Here is a 16,746-nt window from a genome sequence, read left to right on the forward strand (position 1 = left end):
GACTTTCGTGTCGCATGAAAAGCACTTATCAAAATGAGTGCCCTGCAGACAAAAACAAGTCATCATGAAAGGATAGTGTGTTTAGTTTCGCATTCCTGTAAGTTAATATACGGCACCCACTGACTACGAAGAGTTTCTGCTCTGAATTAGGTAGTGAGAACCCCTACAACTTGCAGTGAGAGAAGGGGATATTATTGTATGACCCCCTTAGTGAAAGTATCAATAACTGCTGGGCTTGTCACGGTCGAGTGAGAAAGGCTGTTACCTGGAGGAAAGAGAGTAACAACATATATCTGTCTCTCGATCTGTGATTATAGCACTGGTAGCAAGCACTCCATGCTGAAGTGATGTCAATATTGGGCAAGCAAACCTGGAAGAGCAAAGACGAGTGCAAAAATCATTAGAGGAGAGAAGAGAAGCTTACAACATCCTCTTTTGTAATAATATGTGGGGAAAATGGTCAAGCTGTCCAATTAAGCAGAAGCTCCAACCCAGAAACTCGTGCCCAGGAAGGAACCCTTGGCCGTGCTTTCAGTACCCAGTGTATTGCGCCACATTAGTCAGGCACCAGTCACTGCCAGAGCATTAAACACAACACAGCCACTGCTCTCATTTATCCACCTCTCTTTTTCCTAACCCTTCTATCTCATCCTCATTCAAGACTCATGTTCTTCTGCTTGGGTGCCTCATCGTGGCACCCATATAGCTTAAGTGACCCCTTGGTGAATGAAGATGAAAGCAACCACTGTTACAGTGAGCGGACACATTCTGGTAATGCTGCTGATTGAATACAAACACAAACAAAGGAACTCAACAAACCATCCGTCATTCTATTTTTTGTTTGTGCCCCCTTGACCTCTATGTTCAATGGCTCTGCCCCGCTGCCCTTGATCACACAAGGTTAGATTGCCCAACCTGCCATCTTCAATCATCTCATCAGTGTTGTGCATCTTTCATGTCTCCGTCCAACTGGGAAACATTGTATAAAACATTTTGTTTTCATCATTAAGGTGGATCCATTGAATATGACCTCTGAGTGTTGTAAACATGGATTTAAATGATGATTAATGAGGGCTTAGTTTTCTAATCTAGTTCTGTACAGCTTTTACTGTTTCAAGTTTCCGCTACATACTGTAGCTATAAAGCCATCAGTAAGTGGATAACCACTCTGTATAAAACATTCAGTCTCTCCAGTGTTAATGATGTGCTTTCTTTTGGAGATGCATTACAAACCAACCCAGCGCCAAACCTCATACCACGACTGAATATTTTGCCTTGCTTGTTTAAAACAATCAAATTGAGTGGAAAAGGGACACAGAGAACTCCACCACTCTGAATATGTAACTAAGCATAATTGAGAACACAATGTTAGCTACATTGTTAAATTGGGTAATTAGCCAAACCCGCAGAAGTGTGTTATCATGCCTGGCTCTCTATTTCTCTGGTATGTGGTCTGCCATGCTGCTGAATAATATATTGTGCTTTGTTGGAGAACACAAGAAGAAGCAGCTTAAGTCCAATTCAGTATTATCTCGAAAGTACAGCTCACAGGACACACAAGACCATATTGCAGAGCAGAACAATAATAAAGTTATGAACAAACACAAACACTTATTTGTGATTTATATTTATGATTTGTAATATTTCTTCATGCCACAGCCTTCTCATGAGGTTTTTGTTTTTGTTCCTTTTTTCTTTGCTAACACTGACTTTTATTTGACTGGAAACTGAGCTCTTAGAGAGTCCTTTTGACTGCTGTCACTCACACCTGCACAGACAAGTTTATCATAATCCGGCCACACCACTTCACTCTACACTCCATGGGGAGGAAGGTCAGCAATGTAAGAGAGAGGAGTGAGAGTTACACATGGCACACTTGAAGAGTCTTCTCAAAACAAAGTGAAACCCACCTCAGGACATCGGGGTAATTATAACACACTCTTCTACAAAGTCTGTCACCTTCCCTTCGTAAACAAGATAGAAGAGAAAGAAAGACCCCTCAGGCTCTGTTGTCTATGTTTACTTAAAGCATCCTGTCACACAGGTCGATAAATATTATCATTTGACCATGTCATATTTACTAGGTAATTGCCTTGACCTCAATTGGTCCCACTGCTCTTGTTACAGGTGCTTAAAAGATGAAATACAAAGAATACACATATTTCATTGGAAAGTTGACTCAGGTTAAAGTTTTTTTGATGAATGGCCGAGCATTTGTTTTCCAGAACCATGTGCATGTCATAACAGTGTGCCAATGTGTGGTCTCAATAAAAATGTCTAATGTACGTACAACGCAAGTGATGTAACTAACATACCTATTTTAACCCAAGCCATGATCTTTTCCTGAACCTAATTAAGTAGTTTTGATGCAAACCTAATCAAACTACGATTATTTTATGTTAATCACATGCTTATTATTGTCGACACCTGACTTCGTCTGCCTGCCCATCCAAATGTAGTAAGACAGAGTATGTATTTCAGGAAAACGGTCCTCCAGAGCAGTGGGTTTTTGTTTTCCGAGTAACACGCTGATGGACAAATGGGCTTTCATTCCAATGGGAAATTTTTCAGACTATTGGGATTTTTGACAGTCAGTATTCCTGTCTGAATGTCTATATTGGATTTTCCACTAATGTAGGTCAATTACAGCATTTTCCAGCACACACCTGGTGAGATTATTGTTGATTCATCAGTCCAACGCTTGTTCCGGCATATCCTTCTTGAATGGGAGTTCTAAGAAGTTTGGACCTTCCTTTCCTGTTCTGGCAACAGCACTTCCAAGCTTCCACTTCATATCTTTTTTAGCTAGATTATGCAGCTAAAGCAACAGGATGCACAGTAGTTTCTGCCTGTAAAGACATTGCTACAGAATAAAAATAATGATGATGATTTGTAAAAGTTGTGAGCTAATCTAAAGAAAATGAACTTCCCGCAAAGTCCCAGCTAATGTCAATCTCTAAGATAAACCAGCTGGATGACACTTTAATGTCTAATTTCCAGGCGACATTCTGCAGTAAAAGCAGATAAGAGTGATAACAGAGAAGCAGTAGATAACGTGTTAATGGCTGTAACAGACATGTCGATTCATCATGTCTTAATTAGTCTTACCTTCATTAACTTTATCTTAATAACGCTCCACTAGAATTAATGACTCATTTAGCTAATTAGGATATCTGTGTGTGTGTGTGTTTAATTCTGTGCCTTGGAGCAACTTCAGCGAATGCCAAATAATCACTTAAGTTAATTTAATAAGGCTTTGTCCTTCAATGACAAAGGCTGACTTCTATTCAGAAAAGCAGTCTAACCACAGTGGGTTTCACTCACTTTTCTTGGAATGTGTGTTGAGTGTGTATGTGTGTGTGTGTGTGTGTGTGTAAAAGAGAGAGAGAGCACGCGCAGGCATGTCTACATGTGTCAGTGAATGCGTGCACCATACGATGGGGGAGTCATAGATAAGGAAGAAGGAACATCCCTTGTTCCTCCACGCTGCCTGCACCTAAAGAAAAGGGTAAATCTGATACTTTGTCATAGTTTGCAAACAATAGCGTCCGGTGGGGCAGAGGGGTTTACCTAAAGGGTCAGCTAGCATGAACTAACAGAGCACCCATCTGTGTCAGCACCAAAAGGGCTTTAGGTGAGGAGGAAAGAGGTAAGAGATAGAGAGACTGAGGGAATTTTAAAAAGAGTGTATTTTAGAAAATAATTCTATGAGGTGGATAGATGGGCAAAGCGAAGGAGAAACAAACAAAAATACACAATAGGAGCCCTGAGCAAACTCCAGTTTAGCCGGTGCAGTAAACAAATACCTTACTGCAAATTGTCCAAGCACGTTTGCACTAAATCAAACGTATGTTATTTTCAAGATTTAAGGCTGCTCTAAAAGAAAAATTGTTGCTCACATTTTTGAGGGAGATCCATTAGTCGGGGAGTAACTTAAAGGAAATCTGAGCCAGTGTGAAGGGGGTGGTTTTTCCAAGATAACCTTGGAGATAGCAAGTGACCATGGGTCAGAGATTAAGACACAGTTAAGCTCCATTATCACACTGATGTGCACTAAAAGGAGGATTGTTTTACAACAGTAACTAACCATTTTTAAAATCAGTTACAATATTCTAGGAAAAACACTGTTAAAATGGACATGAGGACATTCATGTATGATGTCGTCTTGGGCAGATTGATACCAAAAGCATTAACACTGACACTGTTTTACAAAGAATCCTAGACCGCCTAGAAAGAGTACAACATAACTTTTTAAATATGAACAATGCCCACTATATGTAAGATCACAGCATTATCTTCACCTGTTGCCAAGAAATTAATCATTGTTGTGCAACATTTCAACGTTTTACCAGTTTCCTTCTCACTGATTCACCACATGTCTCAGCCCTCAGTCAGTCCCCACAACGGCACAGTGAAAATGTAATTTGATTGTATATATAATTATTATAATTTTATGGAAAATGTCACCAACTGTGTTATTTTCAGAGACTCTCTACAGTAGCAGTATTTTGTTCATATACATAACCCACTGAAGAGTTCATCACAAGAAATGATGAGGGAGCTTACATAATTTACATCGAATTATAAAAGTATATTGAGAATTATTCGCAATGAAATGTACTGGCAGTGATATTCAGGGTTGAAAATCTGATACAATTACTAATTACTTGCTATAAATTGTCAGTAACCTAATCAAAGTATCAGAATATTAAAGTAAGGTTACTATTATTTTCCCTTACTTTTGGATTACTTCCATCCTAAAAAAAAAAACAAATAAAGACATTAGAAAAGAAATATAAAAATATTACATTTATGTATTCTATAAAACTATAGATCAATGTAACCTTAGAAAGGAAATAGGGAAACCAAGACAGAAATATGTCCTCTGCTCAGTGTATTTTTATCGAAACACATCTTATTAAGCAAATTCAGGCAGTAACCTATTGACCATTTTCACAGCTAGAAGGAATAACTGGCACTGTACTGTGCTGTGTTATATATACAAATTGTAATCCTACAAATAGTCCCTAGTTTTACTAAAGGTAACTGCAATGTGAGTAAGTCTTTTTTTGGATTAAAGCTACTCTTTTTTTTTTTGTATTCTGATGATGAAACTCTGTCACATGTAATCCGTTACTCCCCAAGCCTGATGATATTGATTGGTATTGGCAATATGAGCTGTGACCAGAGTATTTGAGTGGAACTGAATGGTGAGAATTTCTACTAGCTCATGGAGCTGTTCGTTCCCTCGACTCCCCAACCCAAAGCCGCTTGGATTAGTGGTACCATGGGCATACCAGGGCAAAACTGGAGTTGGATGGAGCGTGACAGAAGGTGACACCAACTTTTTTTTGTAAATCTGCTCTGTGCTCCATCCAAAATCCTCACGCTCCCCACCCGCTCGCGCTCTGCCATGCTCACATGTTCTGGCTGTGACATTTCTTTTTATTGGATCGTTTCTAACAATATGATATAACAGAAGATGCGAAGAGTGTGCTAATACAAGATTTCTTCCAAAACACAATGGAGACTGATTTGGTTAGTCACACAGTCCTTATTACTGTGTAAAAAGCCATTTATTCCGAATTATATTATCAATAAAATACATTAAATACAAATTTTTTAGGTTTTTAAATTTGAAAGTGATTCATTAAATTAACTTCCAGATTAAGGTTTAGGGATGTAGTGATCATACAAGTTAAGCATCAGTGCTTTTTTGCCATAGAAACATAAAAACTAATGTACTGCTGAAACACAGTAAGCTAGTTGTAAGATAGTTAGTGCCATAGCTAACTTTGCGTCAAAGATCATCTTTTTTAATCCAATCTGTGGTGACCTCCTCCAAAATGTGGACTTGTAGCCTTTGTGAACTGACACATTTCCTTCAAGAAATAATACCTCAAATGTTACCTAAATGTGTGTTTTTGGACGTGTATTTGGAGGGAATCTCAAATATTAGCAGGTTATGGGTTATATGCCACAGTCCATAGTAATCAAATACAGAAAGCCTAATTTAATTACAAGCATAATTTAATTACAACAATTTTCCAATCTCTGGAAATGATTTAAGGCAAGCGGCCTATTGCTCATGCTAAAGAAACCCTTTATAAATCCAGAGCTTAAGATACAGTATAGTAGGTACAGTATAATAAAACCCCAAAGCTTTCTTTGGGAATTCATCGGTCTACCTCTTTTAGAAACTAGGCAGCAGACTATTGACAGAGGATTGATTCTGTCTGGATCCCTAACAACGACTCTCTGGTGAGAGAAATATTTAACTGCCAGCAAACATTCAAAAGGAATGCCTGTTTCATAAGGAAACCATAATAACCACTCAGTCACTGTGGTGGGAGTAAACTAGTAGCACATTTCTTCTGAGTTGTGTTAAGGTTCAATTAATCCTGTGCTCGCTGACCCTAATGCTATGTGTGAAGAGGGTGGAATGAGAGGAAATAGCATAAGTAACTCCATGCTTTCTGCCACCCCATGTAATGATAATAGAAGGTGGGGGAAGCTACATTTCCAGTTGGTTTCAGCACACATGTTGTTGGCATTTTTTCCTTCAAGCAGTATATGATGTTATTCTAATGTGCTCAGGGATATTTTAAAGCAAATCATTTCCCTTATTGATTAAATTTTTCTCAGTTCATTCCAAGCTTATAGAAAGCAAGAGCTGTTTTGTTGTGCTATAGTTGTGCATTCTCATATTTCATATTCAAACATTCAGTTCTTTTTTCTTGGAATCCATTCAAATTTATCCGGATCTGGTTGAGCAGTAGCAGAAGAGTTATGTTAACCCCTCGTAACCTCAACTCCATGTGGTAACGGTCAGCTACACTTAATGAGAGGTATTCTGTTGCATTGTGCCCAGAGAAACAAAAACCATGTGCATGGTTCTGGCTTTGCAACAGCTGACCATGTGAGGGGAAAATTTAGACTAAATGTCTGGAGACAATGCATTTTCAGTTCTGGCCCAAATATAATGCCTCAACAGAGATTCAGCATTTTGTGTATCCCAGAAAGCAGGCTGCTACTTTGTAGGAGCTGGGACACTGATAATGACATTTGCTCTGTTTGTTAAACGATGCATGTGGCTTTCATTTAATGATATAACAGTAAATAGGAAATCTGTTGCTCCCTCTTTTTGTTAATTCTTTCTTTCATTCCTGCCATTAGTTTGTAATTATGTAAGGTAGAGCGGGATCTTGTTGAGGAAAGTAGCCTGTTCTCCCTCTCTCTCCTGAGACAGGGCAGCTGTGCTATATCTATTTCTCTCTAATGGTTTGTGCATCTGTGTATGTGTTACAGTATTTGGACCAGCATGAGCCACTATCACCTTTAACTAGTCCCCACAGTGCAGCATGGCAGTAAATAAGCTTCCACGCCTTTTAGCTTCTCATTAAAGAGAACACATCCCTGTACGTAGCTTTTAATTAGAGCCTTAAAAGATCAGTGTACACACATATAGACGTGAGGAATAACATCCCTCGGAGTACTGAACAATTTACACAAGTTATTTTCAGCATTCTGTGGTACATTTAATTTATCTTTCTAACTTTTGACAGCATGCGTCATTACATTGCGCCCCATCATTTTACAGACTTTTACAGTTATTTAGGAGTTTGGGTAACCTATTCCCTGGTTGCTGATGGTCGGGTAAAGATAAACTGCAGTCATGTTAGGGGTATTTTAAGGCATCATCAGGTTACAGAAGCACGATATCTGATCAAACATCCTCAGTTACTAAAGGCATACAGTCAGTGGGGGTATACTTACAGGTTTGCGAATGTGTGTGTCAAAGTGTGTGTGCTGTATATGCTCACTTATTTGCAAAAAAAATAAAAAATAAAGTAATTTGATCACCAGTCATGACCTGTAGCCTCTGTAGTTAATCCTGCACTATCTGAAGAATTTGATTTATTTAAGTGTTAAAATAAATACAGCAAAATTGAAATATGGCTCCCCAGAGACCAGCCAAAATGATATGTGAAATGTAAAACAAGTGTCATATTGAAGAGATTCAAGCTTCACTCCTGAATGAAACACAAGAGCTATGACTCTATGGACTCCATAAAAGCCTTGAGTTTATTACTGTACATAGCACACTTCATAATTCCATAAACTGGGCTGCCATCATAAATCACAGACAAGCACACACACAGAGTTTCTCTCCTAGTTACTACTCTGATGCGATGTACACACAGAGAAAAACACCAGATTGTGTTATGAGAACACATGGCGTGCCCTTCCGTATCTGTTACTCAGCCCAGCAACACCAACAAACTGTAATTGAGACTCATTTTATTGCCTTGACAAAAGATGCGATCACTGAACTCCTTACCCTGACAGCATGATATCAGCGATGACAAGACAATAGACGTCTCTATGGATAATAAACAACAACTGTTCTGCCTCTTACCCAAGATAGACATATCAAATCTCCTGTAATAATGCTGGAAGAATGCTGTTTAAACAAACAAAAGGGTGTACACTTACAATCATTAATCCAGATCGATGTTTGCATAGAGTCCTGTGTATCTGAAAGAGTGTGTATGGGAGCAAGCACCTTGGTGTGCGTGAGAGAGCGAGAGACTGTGGATGAGTGTGTATTGAGTCCAGCCTTGTAGTAGTGTTGGGGGTTGGAGTAACAGCAGATGAGTTTAAGTGGGCAGTAATATCAGTCCTTGCTACATCACTCTACCATCTGCCAACTGATCATTAGCATTTCTATTTCTCTCTATCTCTCCCTCTTTCTTTCAAACATAAACACAGTTGTGCTTGTGTGCGTCTGCATACACACACAGTTCCTTCCTTAGTTACTGGTCTGATGTGAAAGATCTTATTGCCGTGTGAAAGTGTTGATGTGTCTCACAGAATCACCTGGGAGAGTGGTGACGTCAGCCACTCTCAGAGGAGCACAGGCTGGCAATGGGCATGCCCGCCTGCTGCCTGCCTCTGTGGGGAACCTGGGAGCATACAGTATTTGGCAAAGAGTTAGAGCAAGATAGGGAGGGAGACAGGTAGGCAGGTGTATGGAGTGAATGAAGAGTGTGTGTGGGGAATCACAGATGTGAACGTCTCCCTACAGAGAAAGGATGTGCCTTGATACATCGTACGACAGCGATCCAGTCATCGAATAAAGACTCATCTGTGACTCATTCATGGAGACTGTGTGACTGACTGTGTGTTCCAGATGCCACAGACACATAAAAAGGCTAAAGTATGTATAGCCTATGGTTCCCAAATGACAAAGATTTACAACTCTCCAAAGTGCTGTACACAGTACAACAGCCAGCTTGGTAACCATTCAGATTATTCCAGCAGAGCAGCAAATATTTCCTTTACAACAGTCCAACATATGACTTCATATGACCCGTTTTCTGCATGTCCTCATTCAGAAAACACACACAAACATATCAATGAGTATCGTTTTGGAGACACGTCATCACATCAAATTAATGCAGTTCACTGTCAGAGTCTATTAATAAGATGTCTGCTGAACTTAGACCACAATCCACTTAGCTTCAGCTTCCATAAAGACACACACAGAGAAATGGAACCGCATATAGTCTTGGCATTGCATGTGGTTTTCATCAACACACGCTGTCACCATCATGCAGCAATGGAACAGCCATATATTCAGCACCTACGGAGCAAGCACTTTCAAAATTACACACGTCCCCACAAGGCTACGTCTGAAGCAGTAGTTCCCTTGATTCACAAATATACATCTTTTTTCAGAATCATAAAGCAAAATATACCATAGGTGTGTTGCTACGCACTTCATTTGTAGGCTTATCAAAGGGCAAATACTGCACAGTGGTTTATAATACTATGAGAAAAGATTTTACATCACCACAGCAGTCATTTTCTTTTTTATCTCAACAGCTGAAATGTAGTTCTAATTACTCTGCTCATGTTATGTTAACATACAGCATATCTTACCTGCGTTTTTTGCCTTCCATGTTGCACACCTAGCTGTGCCAACATGGTGGTCTCATTGAAATGAATGAGGAAGCCTCATTTCTTGATACGTTGCAAATGTTAATTCTGAACACAGTTTTACTCCTCACACTACAGTGGTGATTAGCTCACAGTACCAAGGTCATACCGAGCAGAGCAGTGAGACACTTGACAGCATGTCAATATTGTCAACTCAGGACAGGTTTTAGCTAATCGATAGTAAAGACACCAAGCCACAAGCTTTCACTGAACAAAGACACAGATCAGGTCAGATCTGTTTTCATCACTCAACAGCCAGTAATATAAGTATGGTAATCTGAGACAAGAGATGCTTTCTTAACCATTCCTTTTTTCACATACATTCTGACTTTTGCTTATAAGTTTTGAAGTGCAGACTACCCATTTGAAATATTTAGTCAGCACTACTTACCTGGCAATCAACCCAATGTTGAAGTCCCAACAACAACAAATACATACAACCACATGCATACACACAATGCATTCGTGTGTGGTTGTTATTGATGTTGTCAAGGAAAGTGGGCATTTGGTTCTAAATTAGGCAATTACAGAGACCACAGCAACCGATGCAGACTTGGCATACTGCGCTTGAGGAACTGTTTAAATTTGACATTATTATTATTATATTACTACAGAAATGTTTCCACTACATGATCAATAGCTCCATCTTGTCCCCACAATAAGAATAAATGAATGGATCAAATGATGAACATCTGCAGTAATAATTCAGTACTTTCAGATAAAATATTCAATGAAGCCTGTGTGTGTGTAGAGGGAGTTGAAGCTGAAGTGGGTGTCTGTCCTGGTCCCTGTCCCAGGCTGTGCTCACCAGGGTCGTAAAGTTATCCAGTGTCACCGCAGGACTATTGGATGGCTGTCAGCACGCTAAATTAAAAACCACAAGCACGCAGCGTTTAATTTCTATGTTTTTACCCCTAACGGAGTGGGACTGCCTGTCTCCACGGTGCTGGGAAGTGTGTTTGTGTGTGTATGCACATGCATGCACGCGCATGTGTGTGTGTGTTGCTGGTTACCTTTACAAAGCCTCTCTGTACTAAGAGTTCTGCTGTCTCTCTTGCCTGTCTTCCTATATTCCTATATGGGGAGAGAGCCAGACAGACTGGCCCAATCTAATAGCATTACATAAAACAACATGGATGAATAATTTGTCTCTTATGAAAGTGATTATAGTAGAATAAAGTGCATGATGAATAGTTGAACTGAGGCATGACCCGTTCCATCAGCAAAATCTCATTTAAATCAAATTAGTCCAAATGACAAGACAATTTAGCCTGACCAAAAAGTTTTGAGCCTAATAAAATTCAAGGAACAGAATAGCCAAGAGACAGCAAGAACTCTTAAGAGATAATTATGTGTCTGTACAGATTAGCATACTGTTGGTGAACTTGGTAAACAACAGTTAATCAAGGCTCCAGTGTGATTAGTGGCTTAACAACAGAAGAGCAGTAGACCAAGTTATACTGTTTACAAGCTTGAAATTAAACTTAATAGCCTAAATTGGACACTGTTGAGCAATCAAAGTTATAAGTACAGTTTTTCATTGAAGGTCAGCGAAGCCCGACTGAAGAACTAAAACTTTTGTATTCAGCAAATCTAATTGAATGAGTGCAGTGTTCTGAAGAAGTGAGGATGTAAACGTGAACTTTTAGGCAATCTGCTATCTATATTCATGGACCATAACAGACCTTTCACCAGTAATCAAGCATATTAGCTTTCAGCAATTTCCAATCTGTGCCACTGTATTGAGTACTGCACAATGGAGATGCAGCAGATGCCCTCTAACAACCTGCACTGTGGTTATGCAGAAGTACTACATTCTGAAGCACCACATTTTTTATAGCTATACAATATTGAGAATGAGGCAGTAAGTGGAAGTCAGAATGAATGAGATGGAAAGATGAAAGCACGTACTGTGCTACTTTTTTGTTTACTTATTGTGTTTCCGGCCTGTCAGCATGTGTGTAGAATCTGGCCAATTCATTCTTTAATCATGTAATCATGGTTAAACCCCTATTTTGAGGTCTCAATTACCTTTGAGTCAATAGTGACACCAGTTTAGTGTCTAACCAGCTTTGAAATATGCTCACAATCTCCCCTTCTGTTCCTGAGTAATGGCGCTTCACTGAAAACAGTGAAGTTGACCTTTTATCACTTCATTGTAGTACCCCATTAATAATCTGTGGGAAATGTTGTCGGATGAATTGCTCACTTATGCCCAAAAACTTTGTCAAGGTAACTTTGAGGTCACAGTGACCTTTGACCTTTGAGTCAAAGGTGTCACCAGTCATTGTCCGACCAATTGTGGAATATGGTCATTAGTTCTTAAGTTTTGGCCCAAAAGAAGTGTTATGTGATGTCACACTGAGATTGTCCTTTGACCACCAAAATCTGTCCTGTATTTCTTAATTCTGCCGTCTGCTCAGACAGTATATTTTCTGATGAATGTCACACACTTCTTGTAGGATCATAATTTTCTTTCTGAGCTTGCCCCTACCAGCTGAAACTTTTCCTGCCAAATGCTTGTCCTTGAGGAATCTTTGGACCACTATTTCTCCAATGCACCAGTCCGGATCCCTGCTCATGTTTGTGGGACCAAAACATGCAATATGTCAGACAAAAAACTATATTTTTTAGTTTATTGACCATTGTAGCCAGCCCCTGGGGTGGGCAGGCTTTTTTCGGGGTGTCCACTTCTCTAGATCCACCCCTGCCAGCAACATTCAAAGGTACACGTACAAAATACTGCAAGAATAGAGACCATGCTTGCTTACCTCAACCCCCCTCTGCGGGCTCACTAGTGTTGGGCTACTTATTTAAAAAGTTTAATTTAATACTCCCCAAAATTCAGACTTACAATGATTGAAATCCAGTTGTGTTTGTTAAAATCAAAGTGATGTAATGTTTCTTGCTGCAGAGTATAAGCAGTTTTTTTTTTCCAAGCTAGTTTCCTCCATGATGAGTTCAAGAATGTGATTGGACTGTTGGATTTAAAATTGTAGGGTGGTGACAACAAAAGTAAGATCATAACTAATTATTTTTTGGGATGGTAACTGTAATATTATTACTGAAATATATTAGTAATTAAAAACACTACTAGTTACTGGAGAAATGAATACTAGTACTGTAATATTATTACTAGTAATGAGTTTCTGCCTAACACTGTAGCTAACACAGTGAGTGTAAATATCTTTACTGAACCTTCGACTGCTATTTACATGTTCATGACAGGATCTATCACATGGCTGTATTTTAGGTATAGGTGTTAGAAATACAGTATACACCGCGCATAAACTTCTTTCTACAATCACATTTTAGGGTGGATTTTTCCTTTAAGTTGACCTACAGTAGCAAAGTGGGTGGCAATTAAATCAGACTTGATTTCAGTGTTTTTTCCAACAGCTTGAGCCACTGAGATATCTTGTGTGCACATTATAGACTATGACAGGCAGATTGTTATCTGACACAGTAAATCCCTGACGAATTTCTGTATAAAGTATGTCCTACAAGAATGTCTACACAGACTTTATCAGAGGCCTGGTCAGGCTTCAGCATATCAGATAGATGGTGAAAGAATATTGAATGGGGTGATCTGTTTGACTGTTATTGTGTATATCTATATCTACATATTATGTGTCCATGTATGGTGCTTATCAGTAAATGTGGTTACATGCGCACTTTTTCATTCTGATTGAAATCAACTGTTAAGAAATGTGATCTAATGGTGTTTACAAGCACTGACACATTTAATTCAGAACAGCTTTGTGACATGCTTAAAAGTGATGAATACATCATGCATTAATTTTCCTCAAAGGCTACCTTTCAGCACCATCCATAATTTTTTATGGACTTTTTTGAAAATGTAATTTCCTATTTCCCTGCCGTCTAGGCATCCAGTAATGTTTTTGCATCAAAAACAAACTCTTTGCAGAGGTCCCGTTCAGCTTGTAACCTGCCATTTTGATTATAATCAGAATAGTAGGCTCGATGTAAAGGTAACTAGTATTTCTCAACCTACCTCATCTATTTCTACTGTATTCCACCTAATGAGTTTCAACATTTTCAAAAGAAATTTTGGAGCTATCCCGGCAAACCTGCCCAGACTTGTTCCAGCTGTTCGTTTTACAGAAGTAGGAGAGCACAAGTCATAATCATGGAAAGAGAGGATGTTTATTCTGGATGGATTTCTGTCTCTGTGATTGTTAAATGTCAACAGTAAGTCTTGGGAAAAAAATCTTTCGACACTCACTTTTGTTGACTGAAAACATCTTATGATAACAGTATTTGTTCGACATATTTACTTTACTCTGAACCTTTCCTTGAATGTGACCCGGTAATGGTCAATGTTTAATAATTTCTGTATTTTTCTAAACAACCTGAATCAGTGAGACATGTTGATTGCATGCTGTAGACTATGACATGCAGATTATTATCTGACATGGTAAATCCTTGACGAATTCCTGTATAGAGTCTATCCTCCCACAATGTCCTCACAGAATTATTAGAGGTCTGGTCAAGCGTCAGCATATCAAGTAGCCAGCATGGAGAGAGGGTATGTCCTGTAGTTGACTAAAGTGAGTGAAACCATCTGTAGGGCATTAGAGCTTTAGTATGCAATCCTTGTCTTCAGCTGTATGAAAATACACACCGGTTCCTCTAATCTGACCTGCCCAGCCTTACTATTTATTATTTCTACCTGAGACAGAAATGTTTGGTAACTGGACCTGCACTGGACTGACGACTGCATGGACTGTAGGTGACTATAGAAGATGAGGAGCTTTAGATAGGTGTGTCCCAGAGCACTGCTAGCAATTACAGGCCCTTGAACATTGTATTTTGGGCCCTGAGCAAGCGTTCAGACAGAAAACAGCCCTGTATAGAAAAAAAATACAAGGGGTGTGTTGCTTCAGCTACCGGTGAGACATGAAATATGATCCAGGAAATCCAGTGTGAGAAACAGATCCATGAGTTTGACGGCTTATTGGATGCCAAAACACAGCAAAGTGATTTATAATGCTGAGACAGGATTTTACAACCCTGGAAAGTTATCAAAGCATAAATAATTTTATCTTTTGTCTCAATGATTGTATATTGAAGAAGAATTATGGAATTTGTGTAATTAAAGTAACCTACCAGGAATGTGTGCTTGCACGTATTTAATTTCAAGGTTGAACTTTGTTGCCAGACAATTCTTCGTTCTTTTCCGCTGGACCACTCTGTGTTGGCAGTAAATCATTAAGAATTTCTAACAAATTTAGTGTTTGTGATTTTTCATTAAGATACTAAGTAGTGATGACAGCTGATGTGTGGCATTTGTGAACCCGAATGAGTAAATGTGATTGATCAGGTGAGAGTCGGTGGCTGGTACATGATGAAAAAAGCAGCTGGACCACAGTGAGAGTGTGAGAGAGATTGTGTCTTTGATTAGTCTCGGTACTTCTGAGGCCATGTGTACACTTATTATCATATTTTATCCCAAAAAATAATTAGCTTTCCATCCATAGCCACATAAACTTTTTCAAAAACGCTCTACGAAAAATCACTCGTCTTCCATCATACCCACCCTTCAGTCTCTCAATCCTCCTCACCTTTTTTGTTTCAAGGGTTGTGGGGCAGCAGCTGTTATTGACAATCCAGACTGGTAACAGCGTGTGTGTTTGTCAGTACTTCTCAGGGATATGGAAAGTGTGTGAGTGGAAAGTGTCTCCTGAGACTGTTGTTGTTAGTCAGTCACTGATGAGTCAAGTGGTGAATGAACAGCATAATAAAATGGAAGAACATCAGAAGAACATCTCTCTCTCTCTCTCTCTCTCTCTCTCTCTCTCTCTCTCTCTCTCTCTCTTGCTTTCATTCATTCATTCAAATTTTGCTCCACCATTCTCTTTTCTCTGGGCGTAATGTCACATGCTATAAGGCTATAAGGCTATAAGCTGGTGTGTGTGCGACAAGGTGTTGATTTACACACACAGCAGGAGCTCCACATGGTGACCAGGACCAACCAAGACAGAGCAATAAAAACAACACTTTGTGAGTTAACGCAGGAGAGAAAATGAGAAGAGGAGAAGGATTGGGGGAGCCTGAACTCAATAAAGTTAAATAGCATAAATATTTTCTCAGGACTCAGCAGGAATCCTGGCGCACACACTCTCACATATATGACCCTTTCATACATTGTGTAATATCAATGACATTGTCCAAATGGTTGCAGTAAATAAAAAACTAAATAATAATAATATTTAATATGAGCATTTATCACCATTATTTCTGAAGTGTTCTATCGCCAGAAACTGAAAAACACAAGTACTGAAATTGGAGCATGATTCCCAACAGTAATACCATCGCATATTGAGACATAGCTGTATATCATTTCCGCTGTTATTAACACCATTAACAGTAAAATGTTTATTAATGGTTAAAGCAGCATGTGTGAAAGTGCTTGCATACACACACAGAGACCCCTGTCATCTGTGTGGCCTCAGCACCTGGTAAGTGAGAGGAAATGAGTGGTCAGCCATCCCAGGACAATGGCCACAGTGTCCATCCAGCTTTATTTGACCTCTCACACACTCACAGCCAGCACGCAGAAAACAGTCAACACCATGGGAGGCCTTGACCAATCGCACACTGACACCGACCTTCGTGACACATTCCATGCACCCCTAACCCCCTCATGAATTGACTAACTGTTGAACACTGGACTGTTTTTTTGTTTTGATGTTTTTTAATAAGTTTTGTGTCTAGTAAAAA

At 39.2% G+C, this 16,746-nt stretch overlaps 1 protein-coding gene across 2 annotated transcripts in view; it reads right to left on the reverse strand.

Moving 5' to 3' along the window:
• The window catches only part of sema3ab (sema domain, immunoglobulin domain (Ig), short basic domain, secreted, (semaphorin) 3Ab), a 42,648-nt gene extending 33,820 nt beyond the window's left edge, over positions 1–8,828 (reverse strand). For both annotated transcript variants that reach the window (XM_051382522.1, XM_051382521.1), the window contains exon 1: positions 8,497–8,828. In XM_051382522.1, the coding sequence (XP_051238482.1) occupies positions 8,497–8,524 (28 nt within the window). In that variant the 5' untranslated portion in view covers positions 8,525–8,828. The remainder of the gene's footprint in view (positions 1–8,496) is intronic.
• Positions 8,829–16,746: the final 7,918 nt, after the last annotated feature.

Source organism: Dicentrarchus labrax, unplaced genomic scaffold (genome assembly GCF_905237075.1).
Source record: "Dicentrarchus labrax unplaced genomic scaffold, dlabrax2021, whole genome shotgun sequence".
NCBI classification, from domain to species: domain Eukaryota; kingdom Metazoa; phylum Chordata; class Actinopteri; family Moronidae; genus Dicentrarchus; species Dicentrarchus labrax.